Here is a 22,375-nt window from a genome sequence, read left to right on the forward strand (position 1 = left end):
ACGTTATTATGTTTCGCGTTTTTAACAACCAACTACCAGATTCACTCGTGTATAAACAAAGCCCATACAGTTATGAAATGCGCTGAACTAGAAAGCGTAACGTTATTATGTTTCGCGTTCCATTGATTAACGCCATTACCTGCTGTGCTGTAGGAAGCAGAGGTACAGTAAGTTACAGTAGGTGTAGATTACATGTTTAATCAAAGCCCATACAATTTTTTAGATGAATGATTGTGGATATAATATAGAAAACACATCATTATGATATTGTCAGAGGGAGAGGCATGACTTCGCGACAGCCATATTAGACACTCACTGTACATCAGTGTGGAACTGTAACGTTATATGTTATTTCGCCCGTGGAGGCTGCTGAGCCTGAAGCGCCAGCGGGGCGACGCGGTGGTTTATCCCCGGCTTTCGTGCGCCGCCGCCGGCTTGATTCAGCAGCAGCAGCGGCGGTGCTCTGTTGTAGGAAGCCCTTCAATGACAGCGCCGCGCTCTCATATTTTGCGAATGCATAAACTATATCTTAAATTATGTGTCTAATATGGCTGTCGCTTATCAATGACTTCGCGACAGCCATATTAGACACATCGCCATAATTTAAGATATAGTTTATGCATTCGCAAATATGAGAGCTCTGTCATTGAAGTGGGTGGTGGCAGCATTACTAACAGTAGCGATTTTTATTGTTTTGTCAAACAAACATAATCCCAAACATACATAATCCCAACATAGATAGGAGGTGTACTGTATGTCAAATGTCGGTCATGTGGTGGAAGAGTTTAGTACAGTCACACAACAGAACATCGCTGTAGTACAGTCACACAACAGAACACCGCTGGTTCGACCAGCTCTCCTGCCGCGTCTCTCTTGCCGCAAGGGCGTGTGCTAGTGGATTGATTGATTGGCCGTGTGGCCAATCAGAGAAACGCTGAACGAAAAGCTGAACACAAGTTGGTTGCCTTTAATATTCACGCGGAGGGGACACGTGATGCAAGGCTTCTATCCTCACTACAGCCGGCCAGTGGGAGGCATAGTCTAGCAACGTTCAAGAAAGGGGAGGGGAGAATTGAAGGGGAGAATTGGCGATACGAAATTGGGATGGGAGAAAAATTGAAAATAAGGAGAAAAAGTGGATAAAAAAAAAAGAACAGTGGAAATGCTGAAAACTGTGAGATCCTGTCAAATCACTGTACTTTTCAGATCTTTTATTTGGTTCATCCAACACCCTTGTGTATATCTAGATGTTATTAATTCTCATAAACCCTCAGTTCTTAAAACAATATTTGAACCCGACACCTCTCCAGCGGCAGCTCCGAAGTGCATGCGTAGCCCCTGGGCCGGAGAGGAGGAGGGCAGTGGTGCCAGCACTGGCACCGGCAGCAGTGGAGCCCCAGGTAAAGTGGAGGAGCCCTGGGCCGCCTTGTCAGAGCGCCCCCTCGTGGCCATGGTGGAGCAGCTCTTCTCTCACCTGCTGAAGATCCTCAACATCTGTGCCCACGTGCTGGACGACACGCCTCCTGGACCAGCCGTCAAGGTAACGCACGGGAATCCAACCCATCATAAACCAGTGTTTCCCACAAGTGCTGGTGTTATTTGTGGTGGTGGGCAATATGTACACAGTTGAACAGTGTTTGTCATGTGTGTCTCTTCCTCCTCCAGGCCACCCTGCCCTCCCTCTCCAACACCCCCTCCCTCAGCCCCATCCGGAGGAAGGGCAAGGAGAAGGAGACTGCTGAGGCCAGCGCCACCCCTATGAGCCCAAAGAAAGCCAGTGAAGCTAATCCAGGTACACACACACATTCACATTCAACTCACAATTCTAAGCCATGTAGAATCTCTAAATGAGGTGTGTTTTGTTTTTTTGTAAGCAGGCAGGCCGGCAGACAGCTCTGTGTCCACTGTGGTCAACAAGTCCACCACTCTTGGCAGCTTCTACCACCTGCCCCCTTACCTCAAGCTCTATGATGTCCTCAAAGCCACGCACACCAACTACAAGGTCTACACCGACATGCGCGTGCGCACACACACACACACATACACACACACACACATACCGTAATTCCTCTAATAGTAACCTGTATTCTATTAAAATCCGGGTCTCTATTAATATCCGGGTGCGCTGTTGAGCTAAGCAATTATAAGCCGGCCTCCTAATACAAACCGGGTTACTAATACGCGTAAGCGAACCTCTCCTTACGTCCGTATGGAACACGGGTCGCGCGCAGCACGTAACACAACAACAACAGAGCTGAAAGCAGCTGACGGTAAAAGAGCACGTTGCTACCTACAGTACCCGGAGCTGCTAACTGGCTAACGCTATGAGAGCCAACGTTGCCACCCACAGCACCCGGAGCTGCTAACTGGCTAACGCTACGAGAGCCAACGTTGCCACCCACAGCACCCGGAGCTGCTAACTGGCTAACGTTACGAGAGCCAACGTTGATACCCACAGCACCCGGAGCTGCTAACTGGCTAACGCTACGAGAGCTAACGTTGCTACCCACAGCACCCGGAGCTGCCAACTGGCTAACGCCATGAGAGCTAACGTTGCTACCCACAGCACCCGGAGCTGCCAACTGGCTAACGTTATGAGAGCCAACGTTGATACCCACAGCACCCGGAGCTGCTAACTGGCTAACGTTACGAGAGCCAACGTTGATACCCACAGCACCCGGAGCTGCTAACTGGCTAACGCTACGAGAGCTAACGTTGCTACCCACAGCACCCGGAGCTGCCAACTGGCTAACGCCATGAGAGCTAACGTTGCTACCCACAGCACCCGGAGCTGCCAACTGGCTAACGTTATGAGAGCCAACGTTGATACCCACAGCACCCGGAGCTGCTAACTGGCTAACGTTATGAGAGCTAACGTTGCTACCCACAGCACCCGGAGCTGCCAACTGGCCGACGCCATGAGAGCTAACGTTGCTACCCACAGCACCCGGAGCTGCCAACTGGCTAACGCCATCAGAGCTAACGTTGCTACCCACAGCACCCGGAGCTGCTAACTGGCTGACGCCATGAGAGCTAACGTTGCTACCCACAGCACCCGGAGCTGCTAACTGGCTAACGTTATGAGAGCTAACGTTGCTACCCACAGCACCCGGAGCTGCTAACGTTATGAGAGCTAACGTTGCTACCCACAGCACCCGGAGCTGCTAAGGTAAAGTTACTTGATTTCACTTTGAAAACGTTGAAATGACCAGTGACCATAGACGCCTACGTATAGGAGCAGACGATGCACGTGCTCCAGGACTATTGAACTTGGGGGAGCAAACTTGTCTCTTTGCTCCCTCACTTTTTGATCATATGATATATCCCCCCCCAATATATAAATATTATCTAACCATAACCATAACTACGTAATTTCAATCAAATTAATAATACGCAATGACACTTAATAGCAAGTTTTTAAGTTTCCAAAGATTGTGTGACCCCCCCACTTTAATGGTTTGATCCAGTGCCCACGGGCCACGGTTCGTCGGCATGACGTATACGACATGTTGGGGGAGGCGGCTTTTTCGAAAGCCCTTGAAAAATTCAGGCTGGATATTGGATAACATTGTGAGGATTATTCTTTGGCGTTTACATCAAAATGGAGCAAATCATCACGTAAGTCGAACACTGTGACTGTATACTAAATGCGCAAACAGATTGAAACTGAATATTTCTCGTATGGTGAGCCTCGGCGCTGAACCAAGTGAATCCAGAGATACGGGATGGTGCGCACTGCGCAGGCGCTGTGATCACCCAACGGCGGAAATAATGCCGCTTTGAGCAGTTTATAAAAAAATATAAAAAATATTTATTAGCAACGCCGAGCTTTCAAACCATCCCGTATCTCTGTGCGAACCCCTCGTGCAACTGTGAGCACCTTTGTAATGTCTCTGTGATACTTGTATAACGAACGGTTCGGCCAGAACCAGTCCTTCATGGTAAATCTAGGTTGGTTTCCCATTGAGGAGCAAGTGACTGTGGATTCACTCGGTGCTGAGCACAGTCACGAAAGGGGCTGTATGGACCCTGATGTAAACAAGACAAACGTCTTTCTCTGGTCTGCATCCCCTTAACAATTGTGTGTATTGAGCCGTACTGTATTGTACCCATTCTGCAATCTGTTAAATAAAGTTTTCATTCATTCATTCATTCAGCCGCCGCGCTCACTGGGTCTATTGATAGCGTCAATTAGTTGTTGTTGTTGTTTTGTACTGCCGCTGCGGATGAGAACGGGGCCGGAGGGGCTTTGGGAGGATGGGAAAGTTATTATTATTATAATAGTAATTGGCTATCATACGTGCCTAGCTAGCGTTAGCTAAAAGAGCCCTCGCAGTGAAGTTATTATTATTATAGCTATCATACTGTTTCAAGTTCAAGTTTCTTTAATAGTTGTCATACAGAAGTACAGAATACTTTCATACAAAATGCTTCTTACTGTTACGCTCCAGAGACTGTGCTAGACAAGATAGTATCAAATAACATAGTATAGCATGTAATTTAGAAGAAGAAAATGAGGTCACAGTGTTCGGTATAGACATATGTACAATGTTCTGAGTTACCATATAATATACAATACTATGCAGTGTACTAATGTACAGTACTATATAGTGCAAAGCAGAAATGGGATGAGGTACAATTTAGGTACAATTTACAGTAAGGTGTACGAGTTGTAGTGCAATCCTTCATCAATAAATATAAAGTGTGGGGAGTGGGTGCTACAGTGTGTTTGTTTAAAGTGGGTGTGTGCTATAAAGTGTGTGGAGTGGGTGCTACAGTGTGTTTGTTTAAAGTGAGTGTGTGCGTGTGGATGTGTGTGCTATGTGCGTTTGGTGGTTGTTGTTGTGTAGTGTTCATTGTTCGTTTAGCAGCCTGATGGCCTGGGGATAGAAGCTTCTTCTGAGTCTTTCTGTGCTCGCCTTGAGACTCCGGTATCGCTTGCCTGACCGCAGCAGTTCAAAGAGGCAGTTGTTCGGGTGACTGGAGTCTTTGATGATTCTCTTAGCCTTGCCCTTGCAACGCTTGTTGTAAATGTTCTGGAGGGTGGGGAGCCCCCCTCCAATTGTGCGTTCGGCTGAACGTGTCACTCTTTGTAGTCTGCTTCGGTCTTGTGCAGTGCTATTCCCAAACCAGGAGGTGATGTTGCCGGTCAAGATGCTCTCTATTGTACATGAGTAGAAGTTCTTAAGGATCTTCTGACTGACTTGGAACTTCCTTAGGCGCCTGAGGAAGTAGAGGCGTTGTCGTGCCTTCTTCACAACACTGTCAATGTGTGTGGTCCATGTCAAGTCCTCGGATATGTAGGCTCTGAGGTACTTAAAGCTGTTGACTCTCTCAACCGGTGCCCCGTCGATGCTGAGGGGGCTGTAGTCCTTGACCCCCGACCTCCTGAAGTCCACAATCATCTCCTTGTTTTGCTGACGTTCAGGGAGAGGCTGTTTTCCTGGCACCATCCCGCCAGGACCTTGACCTCTTCCAGGTAGGCCCTCTCGTCGTTGGCAGAGATCAGGCCCACCACCACTGTGTCGTCAGCAAATTTGATGATTGTATTGCTACTCCGCTGAGCCACACAGTCGTGTGTGTACAGGGAGTAGAGGAGGGGACTCAGAACACAGCCCTGGGGGGCCCCTATGTTGAGGGTGATGGATGAGGAGGTGCAGTTGCCTGCTCTCACCACCTGGGGTCTGCCAGTCAGGAAGTCCAAGACCCACTGGCAGAGGTCATAGTTCAAGCCCAGGTCCCTGAGCTTGGCTATGAGTATGGAGGGGACTATGGTATTGAATGCCGAGCTGTAGTCGATGAATAGCATTCTCACATAGTTCCCCTGCCTCTTGTCCAGGTGTGATGCTGCTGTGTGCGGCACATGGGCTATGGCGTCCTCCGTGGACCTGTTGGGGCGGTATGCAAATTGCAGGGGGTCCATGTTGATGGGGAGGGAGGAGCAGATGTAGCCCTTTACTAGCTTCTCAAAGCACTTCATGGCTATGGAGGTGAGAGCTACAGGGCGGTAGTCGTTGAGGCAAGCAGGCTTGGATTTTTTGGGTACAGGGATAATAGTGGACTTCTTCAGGCAGGTGGGGATGACAGCCTGTTCTAAGGACAGGTTAAATATGTCAGTGAATACTAGGGCCAGTTGGTCGGCACAGACTTTTAGGACGCGGCCGGGGATGCCGTCCGGACCTGCTGCCTTCCTGATATTCACTTTTTTAAAGGTCCGCCTCACCTCATGCTCTGTTACCCTGAACACTGCGCCTCCATCAGCAGCCGACCCCCCCCCCCCCCCCCCCCATTGCCGTGGCTTGTGAGCTGGTGTTGTTATTACCAGCATCAAACCTCGCATAGAAGGTATTGAGGTCATTTGCTAAGGAGATGTCACTGTTCAGTTTGAGGGAGGCGCCTTTGTAGTCTGTCATCGTTTTGAGCCCCTGCCACATAGCTCTAGAGTCAGCTTGTTCAAACTGGAGTTCAATTTTATCCCTGTAGCGCCGTTTGGCCTCTGACACTGTTCTCCTTACGTTGTATCGCGCCACCTTGTGGTCATTCATGTTGCCTGCCACTAGGCCGTCGTTGTATGCTTTGGTGCGCTCTCTCAGAGCTTCACGGACGGATTTGTCTACCCAGGGTTTTTGATTTGGGTAAACTCTCATTTTGGTAGTGGGGATTGTTTCTTCCACCAAAGTACAAACATAGTCCAGCACTGTCTCCGTGTAGACATTAATGTTATCTGTGTCGCGGAACACATTCCAGTCTGTGCAGTCAAACGCAGACCGGAGCGTCTCCCCCGACGTCAAATCCCATTTCTGCACCTCTCGCGAGACTACAGGAGTACTTTTGATTCTCTGTTTGTACATTGGTGAAAGAAAGATGGACGCGTGATCTGATTTATACTGCAATATAAACTGAGTTTTATAGTGAAAAGAGCAGCTTTATTTTGGTCAAGATTGAAGGCTCTATATTGCAGGAAATTGCACATACAGGTGTTCATTAAATGTAAAAAAATCTGCCGTGGAGGGGGTCGTGCCGGACCCCCTCCAAACCACCCCCTGCAAAAAAAAAAAGAATAAAAAAAAATCTTGCACCCCCACTTTCAACTATAACTAGGCGGCCATGCCAGTGACTACCTGTAATTGCACTGTTTACTATTTCATACAGTACTTGGTTTCAATAAATGAACCCAGTCCATTTTACTGGGTTCAAACTGACACAAAATGTTGATTTATTCATTATGATCTGTTTGAAAATTAGAAATATAGGCCTCTCTCTTATACATGCCTCCTCCTAATACAAGCCTGGTACCCGCTACAGTTGAAACAAATACAAGCCGGGGTTACTATTAGAGGAATTACGGTACACACACACACACACACACACATACGCACACACACTGACACTTCTGAACTGTCTGCACATTAGATATGCAGACATTCACACACACACGCACACACACACACACACACACACACACACACACACACACACACACACACACATTCTAAAGGGGAACAACACCCATTGTCAGAATTCATACATGTTATTCCTATGGCTTTGGGAGAGAGTAGCTGACCATGCTTGGTGTGTGTTGTGTCGGCTCCAGGTGACGCTGGATCTCCACAACAGCCAGGAGAAGTTCGGAGGCTTCCTGCGCTCCACCCTGGACGTGCTGTCTCAGCTGTTGGAGCTGGCTACACTCCATGACATCGGCAAGGTAATCACACTTTTCTCACTTTCTTGTAGGTATTTGTGTACTAATCTAAACACGCTTGAACGCCTTTTGTTGTTGTGACATTTGACATGGATTCGATGGATGGATGGAGGTAGCAGGGGTACATGACTTTTAGCACATTGATTTTGCTTCAGGATGTGAATAAAACCCGATCGAGAAACAAAAGCGGTGTATTGATCCAATTGACTGTGCGTTGTGTGATGAATGACTTGCTGTATTGTCTGTGTCAGTGTGTAGAGGAGATCCTGGGATACCTCAAGTCCTGCTTCTCCAGAGAACCAACCATGGCCACTGTCTGCGTACAGCAGGTTAGTATTGTGTGTGTGTGTGTGTGTGTGTGTGTGTGTGTGTGTGTGTGTGTGTGTGTGTGGTAGTCACGGTATGGCTCCAGCACTGAGCAGTGTGCTGCAGCCTATAGGACTCCACACAGAGTGAGGCTGGTTCCTGCCGACAGGGCCTTAAAGGCATTGGCTTCCCTGTGCGATGGTTCCATACATACCGGTATATGTACTGTATATATAGTCACTTGGACACTGATACAGATGTCAGGGTTTCCCTTGGCTTTTAGAGAGGAGGTGACATCACATGTTCCTTCTCTCCTAGTAGTTGAACACTTGTGCCTTCTCTCCTAGTAGTTGAACACTTGTTCTGTATCTCCTAGTAGTTGAACACTTGTTCTGTCTCTCCTAGTAGTTGAACACTTGTTCTGTCTCTCCTAGTAGTTGAACACTTGTTCTGTCTCTCCTAGTAGTTGAACACTTGTTCTGTCTCTCCTAGTAGTTGAACACTTGTTCTGTCTCTCCTAGTAGTTGAACACTTGTGCCTTCTCTCCTAGTAGTTGAACACTTGTTCTGTCTCTCCTAGTAGTTGAACTCTTGTGCCTTCTCTCCTAGTAGTTGAACACTTGTTCTTTCTTTCCTAGTTGCTGAAGACTTGTTCTTTCTCTCCTAGTTGCTGAAGACTTGTTCTTTCTCTCCTAGTTGCTGAAGACTCTGTTTGGCACCAACCTGGCGTCCCAGTACGAAGGCGCTCTGAGTGGGCCTAGCCGCTCCCAGGGCAAGGCCCTCCGCCTGGGCTCGTCCAGCCTGCGGCCGGGCCTCTACCACTACTGCTTCATGGCCCCTTACACACACTTCACCCAGGCCCTGGCGGACGCCAGCCTCCGCAACATGGTGCAGGCTGAGCAGGAGCAGGACCCCTCTGGGTGGGTGGAAAATATACACAAGACACACACACACACACACACACACACACACACACACACACACACACACACACACACACACACACACTCTCTGTTTAACTATTGTCTTTGCCCCAGGTGGTTTGATGTAATGCAGAAGGTGTCCGTCCAACTGAGGTCCAGCATCTCAAACGTGACCCGTCACAGAGGAGACAAGGTACAAAGTCAGAAGCTTCTGCTCTTTTCAAAGAGAATGACGTCTAATTTAATACTTTATTAGAAGTTTCACCCTACCACTCCTGATGAATTGAAAATGGGGGACCCTGATGTAAACAAGACGAAAGTCTTTCTCTGGTCTGCATCCCCTTAACAATTGTGTGTATTGAGCTCTACTGTATTGTACTCATTCTGCAATCTGTTAATAAAGTTTTCAATCAATCAAACCAGGTATTTGTTCAGATCTAGTTTAGTACTTTATAACAAGATGAACCCTACCAGGTATTTGTTCAGATCTAATTTAGTACTTTATAACAAGATGAACCCTACCAGGTATTTGTTCAGATCTAGTACTTTATAACAAGATGAACCCTACCAGGTATTTGTTCAGATCTAGTACTTTATAACAAGATGAACCCTACCAGATACTATATTTGTTCCATCCGGTCCAGTCTGAAGGCACTGTAACCATGTCTGTTGTGTCCAGAACGTCATCCACAACCATATCCGTCTGTTTGAGCCGCTGGTGATCAAGGCGCTGAAGCAGTACACCACCAGCACCTCTGTGGCTCTGCAGAGACAGGTCCTGGACCTGCTCGCTCAGCTTGTTCAGCTGAGAGTCAACTACTGCCTGCTGGACTCTGACCAGGTCTTTCACACACACACACACACACACGCACACGCACGCACATGCACACAGTTCCTGTGGGTCTTCGTACATTATATTAATAGTTTTAGGCCTTACAAAGTCTTAAAATGGTCTTAAATATTATTTTTGATATTTTTGCCATAAAGTCAATAATGTTCAGTAAAAGCAATGGATCTGATTGGTGCTCCTCTGTATCAGCCAATAACTACAAGTTCAGGACTCTGTATCAGTGCTTCCCTAATGACAGTATCTACTACCCAGCTCTGTGTTCTGACCTTGTAGTTTGTGTGTGTGTGTGTGTGGTAGTCACGGTATGGCTCCAGCACTGAGCAGTGTGCTGCAGCCTATAGGACTCCACACAGAGTGAAGCTGGTTCCTGCCGACAGGGCCTTAAAGGTATTGGCTTCCCTGTGCGATGGTTCCATACAAATATATATATATAGTCATATGGAGACTTTAATACAGATTTCATGGTTCCCCCTGGCTTTTCTTTTTTGCTATAACTTCTCTGTATCGCGTTTAAATGTGTTTGGGGGGAAATGTCGGAGTAAGCAGTACGATATTAGCCCATGAGTTCCCCCCTCCAACAGTTATATGGAAATTAATCAAAATGGAACCAATAATCACTAACTTAACAGAACTTTGCAGAGAACTTAATCAGAGAACAGCCAGCTAGCAACTGCGCCCTCTTGCCTAGCAACCAAGCTTGAGCTAGCATCAGTCGGAGCCTGAGGTAAAGAGAGATTCTGCTAGTGTGGCACAATCACAATTGTTAAAATCTTTAACTCTTGTAATTTTATGGGGAAGAAATATTTGTAAGTAGCAGCCTCCTCATGTTACTCTCCGGCGAGGCATCTGAAGAGACCCAAGTTCATCGCCGACCCTCAGAACAGCGTGGATTATGTATTTCCAGTACCCAACGCTGAATCAATAAACGTGATCGATATTTGGAATGGCGATCAGGAATTGGAATAATCTTTTTGGAGAACATCTCATATGAGGTAAGCAATTTATTTGACCAGTCTTGGGGTAATCGAATCTATTTTGACCTATATATCAACGTGTGCCCTGTGTGTGTGTGTGTGCGCGCTGATCAGGAAATGAGAGAATATATTTTTCAGATCGCTTCTCTAGCGTGCATAAGTACACATACTATCGATAATCTAGGGTTTATTTGAGAACTATTCATAAATAGGCTGAAAAATTACAAAGTTTTTTGTGTATGCCAGAATATTCCAGTAAAGGGCGATTATCACGGAATCTATATATTTTCCTGAAAAACGAGGGCTTTTCAAAATGCTATAAAACTGAAATGAACCGATTATATTAAAAAAAAAATATATATATATATATATATATATCCGTCTCGACAATGTTGACTGCAAACAAGTCATTGATAAACGACGGGCAGATTAGACACATAGCCATAATTTAAGACAGAGATTATGCGTTTAGAGCGCTATCATTGAAGTGGGTGGTGGCATCCAACGATAAATAGTGCACGCCACGCTGGCAATCAAAGTGTTAAAAGTCTTAAAGATCCAGCACAATGATGTTTTAATTCAGACATTTCTATTGTGGACTATTAATGTTAATGTCATGAGTATAATGTTTTCAGCTTTGATTTGTTATGTGTTTTAGGTCGCCCTCTCTGAGCACAGCCAACTCTCTTTAGGCTGAGGGGGCGTGGCCTTTTGTTCACTAGACACCATAGCTGTCAACATAGGCAGGAGACAACGTGTACATTTTAGCCCCGCCCCCTCGGCCCCGCCCCCTCCCACTCGGCCCCGCCCCCTCCCAATGGAGCTGCCTCGTCGCTTGCCATCTGCTGGTCAAAACCTGTATGTACCCAGCCATTCGTTTAAAGGGGTTATGCACTGCTATTCCTAGCACTATTTGGGCAACTTTACACACTTCCTGTGAGTCTATGTAACACATCTGTAATTTTTATTCCAAAAATAATCATTGTTTTATATTTCTAATCTTGTACTCAAAACCAGCATTTTTCAGCCTCATGAAAGCAGGCTATTAGTGGCTTGGCTCCACCCATTCTGGCAGAATGCTTTGAGTGACAGCCACCCACCAAATAGCTCCGCCCATCTCCCCGTCAGAGATTAGGTTTCAGGTTACATACAAATATGGTATGTCATAAATATAGAGATGTAGCAGTACTGTCTATCTATATATATATAATATGTTACCATGAATTGAAATTGGGGGACCCTGATGTAAACAAGACGAAAGTCTTTCTCTGGTCTCCATCATAGCAGTACTGAGCAGTACTGTAGCAATACAAATATGGTAGGTCATAAATATAGAGATGTAGCAGTACTGTCTATCTATATATATGTTACCACTATTTGTAAAAGCCACAACCACGTTACCATATTTGTAATAATGTAAATCATTGTGTCGTTGTACATATTGTGTATACACCGTTAGAAGCTAACATAGCTTAGCTTGGTAGCTATTGTGCTAACAACATATCCCGACGTCCGGCTCGCTGGCCGGCATGCACGCCCGACACAAAATGGTTATCTCCTCTCTGTACACCCCCGTCCCCACGGGTACCCTGCCGGGGAGCCCATGGACGCGACAACGGCGGCAGCCGTAGGGTGCTCGAGCCCGCCGTAACGCTAGTGGTACACAATAGCTATGAGCTAACTAACGCTACGGCCGCCGCTGTTGTCGCGTCCACAAGCTCCCCGGCAGGACACCCGCGAGAACGGGGGCACACAAGGAGGAGAGAACCACCCCAAATCGAGCACTCATGCCTGCCGACAAGCCGGACACCGCGGTTGTTGTTAGCACAATAGTAGCCCACTGTGATGCACCGAGTGGGCCACCATTGATCAACATGCAGCGATGTGTAGCTTGCATGATGCGTGTGCAGTGCTTTGCCACACAGGTCTGAGAAGAGGACCTGCACATGATAGCAACCGGGAGCGTCGCGGAGCATTCAGCCTGCTGGCTACCTAGATCCACTTCAACCAGCCGAGCGTCGGGAGCTCCAGCAGCTTGTCGATGTGCTAATAGCCTGGAGCCAGCTACCGTTAGCTTGCAGAGGCTATTAGCACACCGACAAGCTGTGTAGCCAGCAGGCTGAATGCTCCGCGACGCTGGTTGAAGTGGATCTAGGTAGCCAGCAGGCTGAATGCTCAACGACGCTCCCGGTTGCTAACGCCGGCCCCGGCTGGTGCTAAGTAGCTAGCGATCGCTCCCGAGTCCCGAGAGCTAACGCCGGTCTGTCTGTCGAAGACCGAGGGAACCGCATCAGGCTTCAGCTGATTAGTGATCTTCTGGACAAACCTTCCACCCTGCAGGTAGCAAGAATGGAGGCGGGCATTACTAAAACCACAGAGCCAATCACATCACCGTGCGCTATAAACAGCGCCCTGTGACGTGCACCAGGTCGTCAAATCAACATGACCTGATTTACTAGAGGCAAAGAGGGGATGGGCTGTAGCTGAGGAATTCGCCAATATAGTATTTAGGCCCAAAAACACATTGATACGAACTCCTATTACTATAATACAATGCTAGAGACTGAAAAATGACATTTATAATGCATAGCACCTTTAAGGGTAAACTGTAAATCTTTTTTCACGGGAAATGCACTTTATTATTTTACAGATTACTTTTGTGTTCCTACTTTAAGTGTAAATGCTGTAAAAATACAGTAAATTACCTTTTATCAAAATATTAACCATTAAATAAAGGTTGTAATCTGTAAATGTATTTGATTTTACTGTAAATGTTATGATGAATTGAAAATGGGGGAAGAAGTCCTTCTCTGCTAAAAACAAGCCATTGTAATTGATTTGCTCCCACCTTGTGGTGAAAACGGAATTCCCTCATTTATACATCTATTGCACTCTTCCACAGCCAGACACTCTCACATCACATCTTAACTGTAAACAATCATTCTTCACATACCACGAGAGATAAACATATTTCTTCATTCATATCAACAGTCACAAAATATTCATCCAAACTTTATCTGACTTGCTTTCACGCAAACCAGTGCAGCATGTCACTATTCTGCTGACGTCATTCATTCATCTAAGCCAATGGGCGGTCACATTGTTCAGTCATACCACACAGACCAATGAGAGACGTCGATATTCAACCAAACTCCCCAGTCATCCAAAACAGGAAGTAAAAAACGTTCATTCTTATCGGCAACCTTCCTCATTATATGCCAAACAGCTCGATTTTTTTTAAATCTGCTTTCACAGTTACATTCACACCTCTCACCCAACCTTAGTTCATGTCATTAATCCTTAGGTAAACCACTTCCCCGCACGTAAATTGAATCTAACGTCACACGTTAAGCCAAAGCCGAAGATTTTCGTCCGCCATCCCATTTTAAACGGCGTAAATATGACATTTCTCTTCGTTTTTAAAGCAATCAATTCATATTCGCCAACTCCTACACATCATAGCTAGTAGTATCCCTCCGTTTTTAATAACAATCCGACCGTCGCAACATATTCTAAACACATAATATTCGCTGACGTCGTGTTTTCCACCGTGTGAGACATTGAAATCAGCTCGGCATACTTTACACTGCTGCCACCTGTCGTCACGGAGGGGAATTGCAGCCATTTTGTAAAAATAAATAAGTACAAAATACGTGCCAATTCCGTGAACCGTGAACAGGGCGTGAAGAAGGTTGAAAAAACAGGAGAATCCCTGGAAAAACGGTAGGGTTGACAGCTATGCTAGACACTATTATATACACTGTAAAAATTGGAATTTCCTCTAAGATTCCCTGGGTTCCCTCAAGTACCTTGGGTGCCTCAAAGCCCAAATGGTGCTTGTAAGAACCTTTGGGACCACTGTGTCCTCTCAGCTACATGTGACTGATGGGCCAATCAGACATAGTGGGATTGACTGATGGGCCATTCAGAGTAGCTAGATGTGACTGGTGGGCCAATCAGAGTAACTCATGTGTATTATGCAATATTTCAGAGGAAGCCGATTGGATATTTGAAATGACTTGATTTTGTTGATATCCAGGGGGATGACTTGATTTTGTTGATATCCAGGGGGATAGTGATTAAAGGGATTTATTCATAATTTTCACTTTTTTTTTTTTTTTTTTTTTTTTTTTTAATCTTTTTCCCCCTCCATCTTCCTCCGATTTTCTCCCATCCCAATGTTGGTCGTATGCCAATTCCCAATCCCCTTCCTGGTCGCTGCGCACTTACCCCCCACAGTCAGATCATCTGGGAGAGTGGAGGCTATCACGTGCTTCCTCCGACACACGTCCAGCCAATCAACTGCTTCTTTTCACCTGGCAGCGCGGATCCTCCCTGAGAGGGCGTAGCGTGTGGAAGGATCACACTATCCCACTCAGGTCCTATCCGCGCTTAGCAGGCGCCCCAACCGAACTGTAGGAGTCGCTGTTTACAACAACCCACCCCGCCAGCTTCTCCCACCCTCTAATACAGCCAATTGTATTAGTGTGAACGGCCAGCCAAGCTGGTGACAACCCCGGAGCTGTGAGCTGGATTCGAACAGGCGAATCCAGCTCACAGCTCCGGGGTTGGTGACGAACGCAATCTCCGCTACGCCACCTAACCGCCCTTCACAGCAACCTTTCTAACATTTTGGGTAATCTTAATCTTTTTATTCATAAATGCAACAATATCGGGCGGCTGGGTAGCGCAGTGGACTAAGCACTTGCCTACCACCGCAGAGACTCTTTGGCAGTGTTAGCGGGTGGGAAGCCGGTGGGGTACGTGTCCTGGTCGTTGTAAACTGCGACTCCTACTGGTCAGGGGCGCCTGTTCAGCGGGGAGGGGATCTGGGGGAAATAGTGTGAACCTCCGAGCGAGTTACTTTCCCCCAGTAAAACTCCTCGCTGTCAGGTGAAAATAATCGTCTGGCAACTCCACATGTATCGGAGGAGGCATGTGGTAGTTCTACACCATCCCCAGACTCTCCCAAAAAAATTCTAAATGCAACAAGATTAAAAACGTCTTAACTTGTTGAAACCTGCAGGAACCCTGACACACACACACACACACACACACACACACACACACACACACACACACACACATACACATGCACACTTGTGATTTTGTCCACTGCCTAACTCCAGCTTTCTCCCTGTTTCAGGTGTTCATAGGTTTTGTCCTGAAGCAGTTTGAGTACATTGAAGTGGGTCAGTTCAGGTACGTTGTGTTTTCTCTCTCCATAACAGAGTGAAACAAAGCACATATTAGAAAGTGACACGACATCTTCTACTCCCCGCCATATTATAAGAGTCATTGCACACGTGCGCCTTGTATATCAGCAGATTCATTTACCGGTACTTACTTCTAAAAAAGGAAACTATACTGTAAGAGCGTTCTTCATGGGAACTCAAGAGAGTTTCTTTCTCCTCTCCCCCAGGGATTCGGAGGCCATCATTCCAAACATCTTCTTCTTCCTGGTGTTGTTGTCGTACGAGCGCTACCACTCCAAGCAGATCATCGGCATCCCCAAGATCATCCAGCTGTGTGACGGCATCATGGCCAGCGGCAGGAAGGCCGTCACGCATGGTGAGACACATGCACACGCATTCGATTATTAGATTAGATTAAATACAAATGTATTGTCAGTACAGTACAGCGAACATAAGTTTGTCATCTAACCAGAGTGCAAATGTAAAAGTGCAAACAATACAGTACTGAAAGGATGATTATTATGTGCATAAATAGTAGGAAACATGTTTGTATAGGAAATGACTAGTTTTAGTTTAGTTTTTGTAAATATTTTCTTGAAATAGAGAAGCTGAAAAAGGTAGCAGGAATAAAGCAGCGGGGATAAAGAGAGAGGGGAAAAGAGACAGAGGGGGAAGAAGAGAGAGGAAGAACACACACGATTTAGAAGTGAGAGTAGACTAAACAAACGGTAGAAAGACCACAGATAAAGAGGAACAAGGCAGCACACAGCGAGAGACACTTCAGTGCTATTGTTATGCAAAGTAGCCAGGTGGATGCTTAGCACACGAGTCGAGTTGAAAGCATTTTTGTGTGCGTGTGCACATCCGTGCATGTGCGTGCACATGCTTCTGCTCAGAAAGGAGGTGGAACGGCGTGCTACCGCGTCCCATGAGCACTGCACCACTGGTCCTGGTGAATGACTGTTTGGTTGCTGCCTCTTCAGCATATCATTGGAGGCAATGTGTGTGGTAGTCACGGTATGGCTCCAGCACTGAGCAGTGTGCTGCAGCCTATAGGACTCCACACAGAGTGAGGCTGGTTCCTGCCGACAGGGCCTTAAAGGTATTGGCTTCCCTGTGCGATGGTTCCATACATACACTGTTCCTTGAAAGTATGTGAACCCCTTTGGAAAAGTCAGTTTTCCAAATATTTCACACATTAATCTTTATTATATCTTCATCTAAGATACATTTTCTGATAACGCATGTCATGATTGAAGGAAAACACATAGTTTGAATATATTTGGATTATTTACTAAATACAATGATTCAACTTGAAATATCCTTGTGTGCATAAGTATGTGAAGCCTTGGGATCCAGCAGTTGCTGACACCAATGGCTTCAACTAAACCTTTCCCAGACCTTTCCTAGAGCTGAATACTAGTCTCTTGTATGTGCTTTGATGGATTTAGGTTAGTCTTCATCATTGAACTCTCTCAATTCACTGACATTTTAGTGCTGCATGAAGAACTCAGTTTTTCAAAGTGTCCCAAAGGTCCCAGTGTCACCTCAGACCATCCATAATGCTACATGTCTTCTCATTTAACCACTATTATGTATTTCTGCTTGAATATTTAGAATAGTTGCCTTGCTGCTCCTTTGGCATGGCTACAGGTAGGGATGCCCCGATCGATCGGCCACCGATCGTTATCGGCCGATAATCAGTATAAATATGCGATCGGTGAATTCCGATAATGAGTCATATTCGCCGATCGCGGAAACCGATCAAGCGGAGATCTCACTCGCGGTCTGTCTCAGACACACAGGACCTGCAAACTGCCGCTGCTCCTCCTCCCTAGCCCCGCCCGCACCCGTGTACAGTTTGTAAACACAGAGGAGGAGGCTCCTCTGCTCAGTCTATAGTGCATTCGACCTGAGCTAACGTTAGCTACAGTACCTAGCTATCGTTACTGTTTAAACAAAATTACCCAGTCAACTATTCACTTTTAGTAGGCATTGTCTAACGGTATTTAGCCGGCTAGCTACTGATAGCTCCTGATATCAACAAATGCTACAGCAAGTCTTGTAGTGCATGTTGATACCTCCGTTAGCTCGCGTTAGCTGACGTTAGTTCACTGTTCAAAACGAAATGTCCCATTCAACTAAATAGTTCACTGAGGCGTCGTCTTAACGTTATATATCCGGCTAGCAGTAGCTACAGATAGCTCCTGATATCAATGTCTTATAACATTGACTCGATGCATATTCGAGCTGAGGACTTGCTGAATGTGATTTAACGTTATACCAATACTAGGGTCCAGCTGCAGCGCCGGAGGGTCCAGCTGCAGCGCTGGAGAATCCTGGCCGTAGCTGGAGGCTACTAGTACACACAGACAGTGGAGCTGTTTGCAGATAGCGAGCATTTTGACTTGTTGCGTGGTGGCGATGTCTCGCAGATAATACAAGTACAAGTCTAATTATATAATACCGGTATATATATTTTATATAAAAAAGAAATTTATATAAAATAATCGGTATCGGATCGGTATCGGCCGATATAACTCACAACGATCGGTGATCGGTATCGGTGGCAAAAAACGTGATCGGGGCATCCCTAGCTACAGGTCATGGAGCAGATGTCATTCCTCCATAGAATTTGAAAGTAAAAACATAGAATTCACAGATTTCCTCGTAATGACAAGGTCACCAGGACCAGAGGCAAAAAAGCAGCCCACATAAATGACACTCCCATCACCATGCATAATGATAGGTATGGTGTTATAATGGTGAATTACAATGTGAATAACACACCTCTTCTTGTGGCCAAAACTATCAAGTTTAGACTTGCATGTCTATTCAAAATGAATCAGTAGTCCACTGGAAGAATATTTTCTGGACCAGCATATCAAAAGTTGATAAAAAAGGGTGTATTTTCTGGCCAAAACAACATTTTGAAGTGGTGTGTTAAGTCACATTGTCATCCACCATTATAACACCATACCTATCATTATGCATGGTGAAGGGAGTGTCAATTTCACAGAAGACTATTCCTCGACTGTTTTACCAGGAAAGATGGTCCTGAATGAGGAACCCAGCATTTCTAGTTATTGTTTAAGTTCCTTATGGATTAGAGCAGCGGTTCTCAACAGGGGTGCCGCGGCCCACTAGGGTGCCTCAGAGAGCTGCCAGGGGTGCCTTGAGATTTCCCAATTTTTTATTATTATTATTTTACCGTAAATAGAATTACAGAAAATGATCATTAAAGTGCTATATGTTGCAGCTGCACTGTTTTCCATGAAAATAGCATATTTGGATAAGTTTGACCATTTCTCAAAAACTGAATCATTATTAAACACAAAGGGTCACCAAGTTACTCTGGATAAAGAACCCCTTTACAGAGAACATTGAGACTAAGCTTCCTGACACATCTCCATCCAAACTCTTGGAAGAACTCATTGAAATCTCATCTGATACCACCTGGAGAGCTCGTTTCAGTGTAGTGCCCCTGGAAACATTTTGGTCTGAGTGTGGTGCTGAGTACCAAGTATCTCATGATGCAGCAGTTAAGGTGTTGATACCATTCAGCACCACATATCTGTGTGAAGCTGGCTTTTCATCCATGACGGCTCTGAAAACAAAATATAGGGCCAAGTTGAGCCTTGAGGATGACATGCGTGTTGCCTTGTCAAAGATCTCCCCATGTATTGACCGTATTATTAGCCAGCAGCAGCAGCAGACCTCGCATTGAGCTAGAAATGAACGAGTGCTTATTTTCTGTATTTATTTATATTTCTTGAGAAATGGTAACTTGGTGATCCTTTTCTGTATTTTTTAAATAATGATTTTCTGTTTTTGAGAAATGGTCAAACTTATCCAAATATACTATTTGATTTACTACTACAAGCCCCTGGATTAGAGCACCTCAGGGTGTCTTTATAGCACTCATTTGGGCTACATACACAGACTGAAAATGAGAATAACTTTCACCTCCTCTCTACAGCGATCCCAGCCCTGCAGCCAATAGTCCATGACCTGTTTGTGTTGAGAGGCTCCAACAAGGCAGATGCAGGCAAGGAGCTGGAGACACAGAAAGAGGTGGTGGTCTCCATGCTACTGAGGCTCATACAGTACCACCAGGTGTGCACACACACACACACACACACATGGGAGAGGGCACCGAATAGCGAAATGAAAAGGTCTTGTTTGGGTAGTATCTCTGGATACTATGCTGGTAGGATGGATACCATTGGACTTAATTACTTGTGTGTGTTGCAGGTGCTGGAGATGTTCATCCTGGTACTACAGCAGTGTCACAAGGAGAACGAGGACAAGTGGAAGAGACTATCCAGGCAGATTGCTGATGTCATCCTGCCTATGATCTCCAAGCAGCAGGTATGTACCATCAACCAGTGTGCTGGAAGCTGTTGGATCTGGGCTTGTGCTGTTTTGGGGGGGTTTCGTACGAGTTGAAAACTGTTATGTATAGAACATAGATACTAGGGCTGTCCCCGACTAAGGATTTGGATAGTTGACTTTGATTGGCTTAAATTTGCAGATAGTCGACTGGTAGTTGACTACCCCCCTGAATGCAAAAAAGAGAAAATTATTTCCTAAAAAAAAAGAAAAAAAAAAAATTGTATCATTCCATTTGGGCTGTGTGGGGTGCTTAATGTCTGAAGGAGTCGACTGAAGGCTCCTTGTCCTCTGCGAAAGCATGCAATTGGTCTACTGATGGATACATCTTGATATTTGTCTAGTCTAGTGTGTTCATTAGACGGGTGAAATCCTCTTTCAGTGCCTCTGTGCCCGTTTTCTTAGGCAGTTAGCCTCGCTGGTATGTGCGCCATTCGCGTTAGCCATGCTTCTAGACCTCTCAATAGGTTTGCAGTCGACTACAGCTCCTTTTGATCGATTAGTTGACCATTCGACTAATCGGGGTCAGCCCTAGTAGATACTTTCTTAACACATTCAGCGCCAGGGATTAGTCTGGTCCTTGTGGCTAACGTGCCCCGTTTCCATAACATATTTTCACTGTGCATCACTATGTTTAAGCTATATCTATATTCTATATTATAGCTATGGAGACAATACAATATTCATTTGACAGTGACTTTCTTTCATCAAACATGCAAAAAAGAGATAATTTTTTCATGCATACGGTTGCGCGTTATCCCGTGGTGAATATAAGTATAGTTTAGGAGTGATCTGGGATCATTCTTGAAACGCTGAGTTATAGGGCGCTACGTGTATTCTACTATAAGCGTTGGCGTTTCTTGCCTGGACACGCTACTATTTCCAAATCAAATGTATATAATAGGCATTATGTTTCATCATGAATGCATGAAGGGGGGAGGGGGGGGTCGTTTTTTTATGCTTTGATGGCCAGTAACGGCATTCGTGTTGAACACTACAGACTCTGATCAGCTGGATCGATATGAAAACATTGTTGGATCAAGCTGAAATTGATGTCGGATAGTCCTTACCTTTGGCCAGGGGTATTCCAAAAAGAATATTCCAATTGTCTGATCGCGATTTCCAGTATTTGTGTCCATCTGGTCCCGGACATAATTTGGCACAACTTATGGATCGAGTGTGCCAGATGCGTTTCGAAGTGGTCGGATGAAGCGATTTACTCGGCTCTGTCTAAATATAGCGCCCGGAGGGATTTGAGTGTGACACGGGGTTAGATATAAGGTTTCAAAGGGTGGGCGACACTGCCATCTGGCAGGATGCGGCCGGTATTGCACTTTGGCGATCTCAAAATCCTTTCCTATGACAACACCGAGGTCAGTGGATAAATAATGAATAAGAATATTGATTGAAAAAACGACCAAAACCCGAGATATCTCGGGTCTGGCGTCCAACGCATGGCGAGTTAACCCGACTTATCTCGGGTCTGGCGCCGAATGTCTTAATGATGCACCGATATTACTTCCTCACTGTGTGCTGTGCCTCCACAGATGCACCTGGACTCTCCTGAGGCACTGGGAGTGTTGAACACTCTGTTTGAGACGGTGGCTCCTTCCTCCCTCAGGCCTGTAGACATGCTGCTGAGGAGCATGTTCACTACCCCTGCTACCATGGTAGAACACACACACACACACACACACACACACACACACACACACACTAGGGTTGGAATGGTTCGTGGCACCTCAAGACCGTTTTACTTTGGTACTGTGGAAGCCTTTGCTGTAGCCTAATGCATCACTATTGGGCTGTGTATTGAGTGTTTTTGTTTGTATAATTCACCATTGACTATTTCCGTTTACTGTCATACAACACTAAGAACAAGGAATACTAAGTTCAGTTAACATTAGTAATTCATGTGGGCGGCTGGGTAGCGCAGCGGACTAAGCGTCTGCCTACCACCGTAGAGACACTGGTATCGAATCCAGCTGTCAGCGGTACCTCCGGCTTGGTCGGTCGTCCATACTAACCAATTGG

At 45.8% G+C, this 22,375-nt stretch overlaps 1 protein-coding gene across 3 annotated transcripts in view; it reads left to right on the top strand.

Annotated features, from left to right (window-relative positions):
- Positions 1–22,375, top strand: part of htt (huntingtin) — a gene marked incomplete at its 3' end in the record, with an annotated part of 160,495 nt that overhangs the window by 52,606 nt on the left and 85,514 nt on the right. For all 3 annotated transcript variants that reach the window (XM_084318190.1, XM_084318189.1, XM_084318188.1), the window contains 13 exons: positions 1,311–1,540; positions 1,666–1,792; positions 1,878–2,002; positions 7,595–7,705; positions 7,954–8,031; positions 8,704–8,927; positions 9,045–9,123; positions 9,610–9,771; positions 15,901–15,956; positions 16,177–16,325; positions 19,929–20,065; positions 20,204–20,320; positions 21,889–22,011. In XM_084318190.1, coding sequence (XP_084174316.1) covers positions 1,311–1,540; positions 1,666–1,792; positions 1,878–2,002; positions 7,595–7,705; positions 7,954–8,031; positions 8,704–8,927; positions 9,045–9,123; positions 9,610–9,771; positions 15,901–15,956; positions 16,177–16,325; positions 19,929–20,065; positions 20,204–20,320; positions 21,889–22,011 — 1,718 coding nt within the window. The remainder of the gene's footprint in view (positions 1–1,310; positions 1,541–1,665; positions 1,793–1,877; positions 2,003–7,594; positions 7,706–7,953; positions 8,032–8,703; positions 8,928–9,044; positions 9,124–9,609; positions 9,772–15,900; positions 15,957–16,176; positions 16,326–19,928; positions 20,066–20,203; positions 20,321–21,888; positions 22,012–22,375) is intronic.

This window comes from Notolepis coatsorum (assembly GCF_963971535.1).
Source record: "Notolepis coatsorum genome assembly, chromosome: 7".
Taxonomy (NCBI): domain Eukaryota; kingdom Metazoa; phylum Chordata; class Actinopteri; order Aulopiformes; family Paralepididae; genus Notolepis; species Notolepis coatsorum.